Genomic DNA, 12,998 nt, shown 5'->3' on the forward strand with positions numbered 1-12,998 from the left:
AGCACCTCTAGTGGCCATCTGAGGAGTGGCTATAATGAGCTAGAGACCAGACTAGCGCTTTAACGGGTAAAGAGATAGAACACTGAGTGATAGTAACTAGACCAAAATACTCCCCTTCTCCATCTTCACATACTGGAGCTGCCTCACTACTTCCTGGTAGCTCTTGTAATGTATTACATTCTATCACATCTGTTTATTGTAGCACAAATAATGCATACAATTTGTGTGCAGCATATGTGGATGCACATTGCAACATACAGTGCATGTTATCAAAGTAAACCTCTAACATGTACATAGGCCAATGGAGTTTTGACCAGAGATTTAGTTGGGCTTTTGGATGTCACACACTGTATACTTAATGGTTACATAACAGTGACAGATATTAGGTCTAACAAAACTTGTTGTGTTTAATTTTTCTCCACAGGAAAACCAGTAGCAGTTACAAGCAACCGAGGTGCAGGGAGACAGTCATCGCGTGAAGGTGCTAATCCTCAACTAGAGTTCCAATATTATCAAAGTAGGACGCTGAATGGAAAAGCGGGTATGTTTATTTTCAATATAAACATAACATTTATTAGCATTATTTGTTGAAATTAGATTGTTTCAAATCCACATGTTTATTTAATAATATTACTGAGAAAGAGATAGTAATATATATGTTTGCCTGTGTAAAAATTTGGCCAAGGGTTTGTTATTCTGCTGAGCACATTTTACACTTTTTTAATTGGGTAAACAGTGGGGGCAGGAAATGCTTATCTTAAGTGGTGATGGTGTTGTGTGTAAACGGATAATAAGAATTTGAATGGTGTATTATGATTTCTGGGCATCGTGTACTCTTTTTGTAATTGGTGCTAATCTGTGATTAACGACACAGGTCATTGGCATATGGCAGTTTGGACTTGAAGATGACTGCTAACTCTCTGCATGGGCTCTGCTGGGAACCAAAAATGCTCAAATGAACAATATAGTGTTAGAAATCTAGATGTGTTTTCTCAACGCTATAGTTCCCTGGTGCCATTAAGGCAAAAAAAAACAAAAAAAAAACGTGTTTTTTCTTACATTTTCTCCTTCGCAGCTGGTCTCGCATCATTGGCTGATGGAGATCAATGATCACAGTAAATCCAATGCTTTCCCATGGGAAGGTATTGGAAGACTAGTAAGACACAAACACACTCTGTGGGAATCAGATGATCTCTATGAGACCATCTGATTGATATAGTGGAGGTTTATTCCACTATTTGTGCGGATGCGCCACTAGAGCTGTGTTGCAACAAACAGATGGTCTCTCCGAAATAGTTGAGTTTGTTTTAGTTTTTTAGTGTTTAGAAGCATTTTTTTAAAAAGGCACTGGTACGACGAGCACTAAAACAGAGCCAACTAAATAGGGAAAACTGTTCAGAGAATGTACTTGATGTAGACTAAATCTCAGTGCAGAGAAATGACTACTTTCCCTCCATTTACAGCTAGGTAAGTAATCTAAAATAAATAAACAAAACCACTGCTCTCCCAGACCATGGGGTCTCTCTGGTACCGTGGACATTAGGCCTCTGATAGTCTTTGCAAGGATCAGCTTTTCTGTTTCATGTTCGTATGGCCAGCTAAGGATGCATCTTTTGTTCTGACTGGCAGTATGTCTGTTGTGTATGTTGCTTTGTGAGCTATTAAGAAGCCACAGGCACTAAGCATTGTGGCATATATGTATGGTGGCAATGAATAAGTTAATATGTTTTGTCTAGGATTTGAATGTGAGCAATTTTACATCTTGTGGTAGATGGTCAGTTAGACGGGTATCTGGGCAGAATTGATTACACAGCTGTTTCTGGGGGCTGGTGCTGGCATGGGATTGGTTGAAAGTTGCAAGCAGAAAAAGAGCGGGAAACTGGAAAAGTATAAAAAGAAGCAGCACAGGTTTAATCCTGTTAGAGTGGACTGAAGCAGGAACGGGGCGGACGGACCCCACCCCCTCTCCCTTTACTTTTATTTAACTGTATTGTCGTGTTATGAAGCATTGGGGCAAAAGTCATCCTCAGGGTCAAGTTCTGAGGAAGGATATGGTGGTAAATGGTTTTAAATAAAAGGCGGTAAGGTTAGTTATGACGGATTGGCAAAGTTGAAAGTTTTAAGTAAAACATGGTCAGGTTAGTTATGACTGACTGGCTATTTGGTGGTTAATAAAGTTAAAAGTTTTTAAAGTTGGTGAACCATATGTTATATGGTTATGGTTACAAAGTTATGGTTGTATGCCCCTTGAGCTTTGAATAAACACCACGGCCAAGCCCATTGAAAAGTAATTAAACGTTGTCTGTGGTTATTCTGTGTCTCGTTTTATTTATATGAATATTGCCTACCATACATATACTTTTGACTTTTTTTCTAGAAGCTAGGAGCCTGAAACATAAGAGCATTGGAAGGCTATTGCGCATGCACTGCAAACTGCCGTGCCAATCATCATCTCCTCATAGAGAAGATTGCACCAATGCATCTCTATGGGGAACGTCAGAGTGACTGCCAATAGAGCCGTTACTAGGACGTAATGTATGCAGTGTTTCCATTAAAAAGCCTGCAGGGACAGGCTATAGACACCACAACCACTACATTATGTTGTAGTTGTTCTGGTGACTATAGTGTCCTTTCAAGTTTAAATGTATCTCTTATTCTCTTTTCCTCTGCTCTTCTTCTCCCCCTCCTTTCCTTGCTCTAACTATCCCTGCTCCTTTTCCTTGCAGAAATCCCCAATGCTCTTCCTCTACCCCATCCCAATACTGCTCTTCCTCTACCCCATCCCAATAAATGCTTTTAGCAAAATGATTTACTCAACTCATTTTTTTCTTCTTCTTCTTCATTTAAAACCGGTTATTTACCTACAGACACTTCATAATAATTCTGAAATTTTCCTTGCAGAAATCCCCAATAAACAGGATCCATCTAATTCTGAAATTTCACATGGCACACAAAAAAATGGACTGGATTTGGATATCTCACAGCTGTCCTTAGCTGAAATAGCATCCTGTAGTTATGAAGCAAGGTATAACATGACAACAGTATTTGTGCCAAATTTAGAATGTTTTCTACATTGTTACTATTCCTATATTGCTGTGCGTGTCAAGTATTCTATTTGCCCCTCAATGGTTTCCCATAATAAGTAGTCAAACAATGTTGCATAATCTGACTATAACCTGGAATCCCCAGGCGTCCGACGCCTGACCTCCATATAATACTGACTATAGAGACTTCTGTCTGTGTTGGGGTGGAATTCATTAGCTGACAGCAACAGGTGTTCCTGTAAGTGAATTAAATTCATCCAGATATAGACAAACCGATATATCTATTTGCAGAAGGTGGACATATGCTCTAGGAATCTCAGAAATGGAAGGTGTGCTTGAGGTATCCAGTTGATTAAAAATGGTTTGACTACTTACCGTGGACCAGATAAAACATTATTTATCCCATAGATATAAAAATATTTCAGTTTTGACTGGGCTTTAAGACCGTAGCTGTTTTGGTTTGCATTTGCTATGATGCTCCACCAAACTAAGGGATTTCAGTATTATGTAAAATTTAGTCAACATTGGCTTAAAGCAGCAATGCTATTTTTATTGCTTTCTGTTTCCCTTTCCTTGGGCCCCTTTTATTGCATGATTATATTCTTCCCCATCAACTCGCCAATGCCACTTGCCCTTATTTATATTTATTATCTTCTTTCCACCATTTTGTTCGGCACGGTCTGTGATACCTCCAGTTTGTCCTTTTGTGGGACTTTTGAATGTGGCTAAATTACCTTGCCAACTGTATTGGAACTTGCTTACTAATGCTGATTGCCAAACATCATACTCTGTTTTCCCTACTTTTTCATAGATCGAGATAGAGAGAGAGAGATTGAGATCTATCTCTATCTTTTATTTAAATTGTTTAAACAAACACTGCAAAATGACAGTGCAGCTTTACTGCCATAGTATAACCTGCGTTTTTGCTTTCTTACCTAAGAAAAGCGCCTGTAATGGATTAAAATGTGCGCTTATTTGCACACTGTATGCAATTATGCGTGAGTTTATTTAAACTAATGAATTGCAAACTGTTTGTATTATGCTTGACTGTGTTAACTAAGAAATTAATTCAAAAGCATTTCATTTAGTAATTTATTCTGAACATTTGTCCTTATTCTATGTAGACAAGCCGGTGTGAAAAATGGAATGTTCTTTGGCAGAGCTAAGCTACTCTGCCCTGATCTCCAAGTTGTACCTTATGATTTTGATGCATACAAGGAGGTTGCCATGACTATGTACCAAACATTAGCAAGGTAAAAAAAGTCATTTCATTCCCGTCTTTCACCTTTTTCCATATACAGGCAGATAAACTACTTTGATGTTCAATACTTGCTGGTTTTATTTTAAAATGCATTCCTATGTTCTGAATATTTTTAGTTTTACTATTTATTTCTTTGTTTCTTGACATTGTTGATAGAGTTGAAAAGGCACCAAAAAGGGGGAAAAAATATCATTCAGAAAACTAGGGGGGGGGGGGGAGGGGGATTCCATTTGTGTCCTAAAGACATTAAAAATGGAATCCCCCCCCCCTAGTTTTCTGAATGATATTTTTTTCCCCTTTTCAACTCTATCAACAATGTCAATAAATAAATATATATATATATATATATATATATATATATATACACACATACACACACATATATATATAAATTTAATACATAACAGGTAATAAATATATTCAACCATGACAGGTGCATTCTGTGCTGAGGTATATTGCCATAGATCTCTTAAAAGGTTTTAGATTGAATGAAGATTTGACCGTGTCCCTGAGGTTATTCCATAATTGCAGTGCTCTGTAGGAAAAGGGGATCGAGCCACTTTATTTTTGTATTGCGGTATGCTAAATATCATGCTAGTACTAGATTGGAGGTTATAGGAGGTGGAAACAGCCGGGGAGAGCGTTCTACTCAGGTAGGGTGGGAGCTTCCCAGAAATGCTCTTATGCACAAGGCTGGAAAGATGAAGAGTGAGTCAGGAATCCAGCGACAGCCAGTTTAGCTCTTTGAACATGTCACAGTGGTGGTTAAAGTAATTACATTCTAGTACAAAGCGGCAGAACAAATTATATAACGTATTAAGTTTATTAAGGTGGTTTTGCGGTGCGGGAGCATACACTACATCCCCATAATCAATGACCGGCTCCTTACTGTAGCGCTTAGGCAGGATTTGTTTGTGTACAGGGCACCTAGTTTTGGGTAAAGTTTTGAAGAGATTTTTTCAATGTGAAGGCCAAAGGATAGATTGTGGTCTAGCAACATACCTAGATATTTAAAAGAGCAGACTGCTGTCGGTGTATTATTTGAATTTATTCTGATACACAGTTGTTGATTTTGTAGCTTATGTACTGTGTATACTCTAGTAAGTCGAGACCCCCAAAAAATAGGAAAATTTATTGACTCGAGTATAAGACTAGGGTGGGAAATGCAGCAGCTTCTGGTACATTTCTAAATAAAATTAGATCCCCCAAAAATTACATTAATTGAATATTTACTTTGTGTATATAATGCAGAGTGTGTGTGTATATGAATGCAGTGTGTGTTGTGTGTGTGTGTGTATGAATGCTGTGTGTGTAACCTTGTTGGGGGGGGCTTTTTTATTATTTTTTAAAAATTATTATTTTAATATTAAATTTTGTTTTTTTATATTATTTTTATTTTATTTTAATATAAGTAATTTTTTTATTATATTATTATAAAAAATTTTATTTAGATTTTTCCCTGGTGGTCCAGTGGATGGGCTGTGTAGGAGGGGGGATGGCAGCGAGCTGTAACTTACCTTTCCTGCAGCTCCTGTCAGCTCCCTTCTCTCTCCTCCGTTCCGGTCAGCTCCCTTCTCCTCCACTGTAAGTCTCGCGGTTTGACTGCCGCACGGAGCATTGCCACGGTAACCCATGGCAACGCTCTGACCCCGCGGCTCTCGCGAGATTTACAGTGAAGGAGAAGGGAGCTGACCGGAACGGAGGAGAGAGAAGGGAGCTGACAGGAACGGTAAGTTACAGCTCGCTGCCAGCCCCCAGCAGGACCGCCGGGCTTGTAATGAGCCCGGCGGTCCTTATCTGTATTATGGCAATGTAAGTTGCCATAATACAGATAGTGACTCGAGTATAAGACGAGTGGGGGTTTTTCAGCACAAAAAATTTGCAGAAAAACTTGTCTTATACTCGAGTATATACGGTAATTTAGGTACAGTTTCAAAGATCATTGTAAGTGTTTATTATACGCTATCCACTTTTCTACCTCTCTGAATTGGTTTTGGAGCACAGCCTCAAGCTGCGGTAGCTTGGATTTACTAGTGTAGATGACAGTGTTGTCTGCATACATGTGTAGAGTTGTGGATTTGCAGACATTAGGCAGATAATTTATAAATATACCTGTTCCAAAGTATTATGCAAATTTTTCTCATTTACCTAAATAATTGCTGTAAATAACAGTCAGCATAATTCTCATGTTATCAACTATTAAGAGTACAATTCAAATTTTATTGAACAAACCTCCTAATGATAACAGTATTTTTTAAAAAAAAAATTTTTTAATAAATTCTTTATTTTGAATTTTCCAGTAGTATTTGGGGTAGGGTACAGAAAGTAGAACTTGGGAGCAGGGTTAATTTCACAGAGTTCATGGTTCGTATTAGCATTACCCGTAACATTTATAGAGAAAAAGTAATTACATTAGCAGTTTACTTTTTGTTGCTATAGCACTCTTTTGCTGTCGCTTTTTGACTCTGTTCCTTTTAGGGGGATGGTTCTAAAACGTCATTATGGAGGGGGGTAACATTGTTTTGCAAAATATCGGTTTGTGATAACAATAACAATAACGAGGTTATTTTTGGTTCGCATATTGTGTCTTTGTGTTCTTTATGTGTCTTTTTTCTTGGTGGTTGGTCGGTGTATGTTTGTGAGGCTCCCTTCAGGGGGAGTTTGGGGTACCAGAAGGGGTGGGAACTGGAAGTAAGGGGATGGGGGGGGAGGGGAGGGCAGAGAGATCCTTTTTCTTCCCCATATTGCATGAAAATGGTGCTCTGCTTAATAATGTGGAACACCCTCCTTTAGTAGTTTTTCCTTAAATTGGGTTCACCTGGCAATCTAATTATCACAGGTGTCCGAGATTGTTTTCAGCGATCAAAAGAGCCCTGAGACACAATGCCATCCATGAGTTAAACTGAAAAACAAAATATTTAATCTGTGTGACAGTTAACCCTTTAAGACCGGAGGGCGTACAATTACGACCTATTTTAAGCGGCTCTAAATGCCGCCGGGCGTAATTGTAGGCCCTCCGGTCTTTTCTTACTAACCCGGTTGGGGGGACTCCCAGGGAGCCCCCCCCCGGCACATCCGACGTCCTGGGGGCCTGGAGTGAGGACCTCACAATCACATGGCCAGGTTAGCTGGCTCAGGCATTGCCAGCAGGGGGACTAACTGTAATGACAGATAGTCCCCCTGCTGGCTTGAAATAAAATAAAATAAATTAATCAGTGTAAAAAAATAATAATTATATACTTAGATCATATATATATATATATATATAATATATATATAATATATATATATATATATATAACAAAACAGCAGTAACTGGGCTGCACTCACGGTCTTGTATCATTTATACTATTTATTAACTTCAAGCAAGAGTGCATGGAATTTTCTATTTTTTGTGTATATATATATATATATATATATATATACAGGGGCGGACTGAGAACCCTCAGGGCCCCCGGGCAAAATAAATCAAGGGCCCCCTTACAGGCCCCACCCATACTCCGCAGCAAGCGCCACCCATGTCCCGCCTCCATGCACCGCCTCCAGCCACACCCTACACAATCTTTAGACACAAGGAACAAAAGTGCAATAATCCCTTCAAGGCCCCAGTAGAGACTACAATTGAGGGCTAATGGGCCATGGAGGGGGGTCTTTCTAGCAGAGGCTATCTCAGTGTCCTTTAGAGAGTGTGTTAGAAAGAATCCCCTCCAGGCCCTATTAGAGACTACAATGGAGTCTAACAGGCTTGGAAGGGGGTCTTTCTAACAGAGGCCATCTCAGTGTCCCTGCTGGCCCCAGTAGAGACTACAATTGAGGGCTAATGGGCCATGGAGGGGGGGGAGCATTCTAGCAGAGGCTATCTCAGTGTCCTTTAGAGAGTGTGTTAGAAATAATTTCCTCCAGGTCCCATTAGAGACTACAATGGAGTCTAATGGGGCCTGGAGGGGGGTCTCTCCAACACTCTGGTTCCTATTCACAATATAGCAACACAACATAGCTGATACCTAGGCCAAGTTGGCTCCTCTTATCTTAATTACTGTTGCTGGCTGGCAGTCTGTGGGCTTGCTGGAAGGCTGTGGGCTTACTGGCTGCGGCTGGCAGGCTGTGGGCTTGCTGGCAGGCTGTGGCCTTGCTGGCTACTGCCGGCAGGCTGTGGGCTTGCTGGCTGCGGCTGGCAGGCTGTGGGCTTGCTGGCAGGCTGTGGGCTTACTGGCTACTGCCGGCAGGCTGTGGGCTTGCTGGCTGCGGCTGGCAGGCTGTGGGCTTGCTGGCTGCGGCTGGCAGGCTGTGGGCTTGCTGGCTGGCAGGCTGTGGCTTGCTGGCTGCGGTTGGCAGGCTGTGGGGTTGCTGGCTTTAAGCCTAACTGGTGGCCTGTAGGCTGGCTGGCTGTCTACTGGCCAGCCTGTGGGCTGGCTGGCCTGTGGGTTGGCTGGCTTGCTGGCTACTGGGGCACTCGTAGATTATTTAAAGAAATAATCCATGCACAATAACCACTACTACTCTGTGTAGTCGTTATGGTGCCAGGAGGGCCGGGCCCCCCCTCCCAGAGTAAGTAGTCAAACCGTTTAAGAACAGTTTGACAACTTACCTGGGGTCTGCTGGGATATGAGGCTGTAGTAGGGTATAGGAGCAGTGGTGCAATGTGTAAGGGGTGTAGTCTGTGTGAAAGGTTCAGTGTGTGTGAGGGGGTGTAGTGTGTGAATGTGTAGGGTGTGTAGGGCAATGTGTGTACGAGGGGGCTGTGTATGTGTGTGGCAATGTTAGTATGGGGGGCTGTGTGTGTATGGGTGGGCAGTGTATGTGTGTGTGTGTGAGGCAATGTGTGTAAATGTGTATGGTGTGTGTGGGGGCAGTGTGTGTGTATGGTGTGTGTGGGGGCAGTGTGTGTGTATGGGGGGCAGTGTGTGAATGTGTATGGTGTGGGGGCAGTGTGTTTATGGGGCTAAAGTTCACTCTCACCACTGCGACCACCAGGAATACCTGGTGGTCACAGTGTTGAGAGTGAACTCTAGCCCGTAGCTCCAGGGCTAGAGTTTACTCTTGCAAGAGCCGTAACGTTGCCGTGGTAACCGCGGCAACGATCTGTGCTCACGCAAGAAGGACCCAGAGGAGCTGCAGGCTGAGCTCCCGGGTCCTCTCTTCCTCCCTCCCCTGCCGGCTGCCCGCACGGTGCCTGCGGACAGGGGATGGGGCAATTGCCCTCCTCTTACTCCCCCCTCCCCCTCTTCTTACCCCCCCTCCCCCTCTTCTTACCCCCTTCTTACTCCCACTCTCTTCTTACCCCCATTCTTACTCTCCCCGTCTTCTTACTCCCCCTCCCCCTCTTCTTACTCCCACCTCTTCTTACTCCTCCCTCTTCTTACTCCTCCCTCTTCTTACTCCTCCCTCTTCTTACTCCTCCCTCTTCTTACTCCTCCCTCTTCTTACTCCCCCCTCTTCTTACCCCCTCCCCCCTCTTCTTACCCCTCCCCGCTCTTCTTACCCCCCTCCCCCCTCTTCTTACTCCCCCTTCCTCTTTTTACTCCCCCCTCCCCTCTTCTTACCCCCTTTACTCCCCCCCTCTCTTCTTAATCTCCCCTCTTCTTACTCTCCCCTCCCCCTCTTCTTACTCTCCCCTCCCCCTCTTCTTACTCCCCCCTTCCTCTTTTACTCCCCCTCTTCTTACTCCCCCCTCCCTTCTTACCCCCTCTCTCTCTTCTTACCCCCTCCCTCTTCTTACCCCCCCTCCCTCTTCTTACCCCCCCCCCCTCTTCTTACCCCCCCTCTCTCTTCTTACCCCCCTCCCTCTCTCTTTTTACCCCCCTACTCCCCTCTCTTTTTACCCCCCTCCCTCTCTCTTTTTACCCCCCTCCCTCTCTCTTTTTACCCCCCTCCCTCTCTCTTTTTACCCCCCTCCCTCTCTCTTTTTACCCCCCCTCTCTCTTTTAACCTCCCCTCTCTCTTTTAACCTCCCCTCCCTCTCTCTTTTAACCCCCCCTCCCTCTTTTAACCCCCCCTCCCTCTTTTAACCCCCCCTCCCTCTCTCTTTTAACCCCCCTCTCTCTTTTAACCCCCCTCCCTCTCTCTTTTAACCCATCTCCCTCTCTCTTTTTACCCCCCTCTCTTTTAACCCCCCCCTCCCTCTCTCTTTTAACCCCCCCTCCCTCTCTTTTAACCCCCCTCCCTCTCTCTTTTTACCCCCTCCCTCTCTCTTTTTACCCCCTCCCTCTCTCTTTTAACCCCCCCTCCCTCTCTCTTTTAACCCCCCCTCCCTCTCTCTTTTAACCCCCCCTCCCTCTCTCTTTTAACCCCCCCCCCTCCCTCTCTCTTTTAACCCCCCCTCCCTCTCTCTTTTAACCCCCCTCTCTCTTTTAACCCCCCCTCCCTCTCTCTTTTAACCCCCCCCTCTCTCTTTTAACCCCCCCCCTCCCCTCCCTCTCTCTCTCTTTTTACCCCCTCCCCGTAGCGTGGCCGAGAGGCTCTGCGTCCGCGGTGCCGACCGGATTGATAGGAAGGTGCACACACACTGAGTGTGCACCTTCCTGTCAGTCCGGCCGGGTACAGGAAACAGAAACTCCTGTTCCGCGCGGAACAGGAGTTTCTGTTTCCTGTACCCGGACGGACTGACAGGAAGGTGCACACTCAGTGTGTGTGCACCTTCCTATAACTCCGGCCGGCACCGCGGTCGCAGAGCAGCTCGGCCACGCTACGGGGAGGCGAGGGGAGAAGCTGCAGCCGCCTGAGCGCTCTTAAGAGAGCGCTCAGGCGGCTGCAGCATTTAAAGGGGCGGCCGGGCCCCCTGATGGCGGGCCCCCCTCCCGGCCGGGCCCTCGGACCATGTCCGAAGTGCCCGACCGGTCAGTCCGCCCCTGTATATATATATGATCTAAGTGTATATATATATATATATATATATATATATTGTATGTATATATTTATTGTGATATTAGTATATATATTTATATCAAAATACATGTAGAACGAAATAATATATATATAAATAAAAATATTTGTAAAAAAAAAAAATATATATATATATATATATATATACACATATGTATAAATATATACATATATTAATTCTACACATATATTTATGTAATATTTTTACATAATTAGGTATCTTAATTAATTACAATTAGCGGGACCTGTCTGACAACCCATGCCGAAAGTATAGGGAATTTAATTTGCTAGCACTATATTTAACCCTATAACTTTCCAAGACACCATAAAACCTGTACATGGGGGGGTACTGTTTTACTCGGGAGACTTCGCTGAACACAAATATTTCAAAACAGTAAAATGTATTACAACGATGATATCGCCAGTATAAGTGACGGTTTTTGAATTTTTCACGCACAAACAGCACTTACACGGACGATATTATTGCTGCAATACTTTTTACTGTTTTGAAACACAAATATTTGTGTTCAGCGAAGTCTCCCGAGTACAACAGTACCCCTCATGTACAGGTTTTATGGTGTTTTCAAAAGTTACAGCGTCAAATATAAGGCTTGTGTTTCATTTTTTTCACATTAATATTCGCCAGATTGCTTACGCTGCCTTTGTGACCCTATGGTAGCCCAATAATGAAAATTACCCCTATGATGGCATACCATTTGCAATAGTAGACACACAAACGAATACTAACGCTAACGCAAAATTTATTTCCTGGGCTACTATACAGTCTCAAAGGCAACGTAACCAATCTGGCGAATTTCAATTTCAAATGTAACTCGCTATATTTAACCCTGTAACTTCCCAAAACACCATAAAACCTGTACATAGGGGGTACTGTTTTACATGTGAGACTTTGCTGAATACAAATATGTGTATTTTATTGCAGTAAAAGCAAACAGTATTATGACATTCACAGTTAAAATGTCATGTAGAACTAAAAAAATAACAACATTTTTTATTTTCTCCCATTTTTTTCAGATTAAATTATGTTTCATAGCTAAATATTTGATATTAAATGAAAGCCCTGTTTCCCCTGAATAAAATGATATATAATAAGGGGGGTGCATTTAATATGAAAGAGGTGAATTACGGTTGGACAGACATATAGCGCAAATGCCTGGTTTTGTTTACGTTTTGTTCTGTTCACAACGTGTACATTTGGCTCAGTCATTAAGGGGTTAAATAAAATTTGCATAATAATTTGGAACAGGGTGTAATGTGAATAGCAGGGGGTTGAGTATGGAGCCTTGGGGAACACCACACGTGACTGGAAGAGGGAGGGAAGCGCTATCAGAAATGGCCACATATTGCAATCGGTCTGAAACATATGATCGAAACCAGGTTAGCGGACTATCACCAGTGCCTGAGTTTACGTTTTTGCAACATAATGCCATGGTCTACTGTGTCAAAGGCCTTGGCCAAATTAAGGTAAATAGCTCTAATTAAGTCTCCTTGTTCCATGCCAATTTGGATGTCATTGGAAAATTTTCAGAGGGCAGTTGAAGTTGAGTGATTTGGACGAAACCCTGATTGATCAGGGGTCAGATAATTTGATCGTTGATACTATTCACATATTTGCATGTGGATGCATTTTTAAAAAAAAAAAATTGACAATACAGGGAGCAATGATATCGGGCGATGGTTAGATACCAAAGTATTGTCACCACTTTTATGAATAGGTACAACTTTTGCAGTCTACCAAAGGTTGGGTATGTATCCTGACACTAGGGATTCATTGATAAGGGCAGTGACAG

At 42.7% G+C, this 12,998-nt stretch overlaps 1 protein-coding gene across 1 annotated transcript in view; it reads left to right on the forward strand.

Annotated features, from left to right (window-relative positions):
- REV1 (REV1 DNA directed polymerase) overlaps positions 1–12,998 on the forward strand; it is a 126,070-nt gene that overhangs the window by 47,857 nt on the left and 65,215 nt on the right. Inside the window, exons 8-10 of the mRNA XM_063458810.1 lie at positions 425–541; positions 2,902–3,025; positions 4,169–4,297. Coding sequence (XP_063314880.1) covers positions 425–541; positions 2,902–3,025; positions 4,169–4,297 — 370 coding nt within the window. The remainder of the gene's footprint in view (positions 1–424; positions 542–2,901; positions 3,026–4,168; positions 4,298–12,998) is intronic.

The sequence above is a fragment of the Pelobates fuscus genome, chromosome 1, assembly GCF_036172605.1.
Source record: "Pelobates fuscus isolate aPelFus1 chromosome 1, aPelFus1.pri, whole genome shotgun sequence".
NCBI classification, from domain to species: domain Eukaryota; kingdom Metazoa; phylum Chordata; class Amphibia; order Anura; family Pelobatidae; genus Pelobates; species Pelobates fuscus.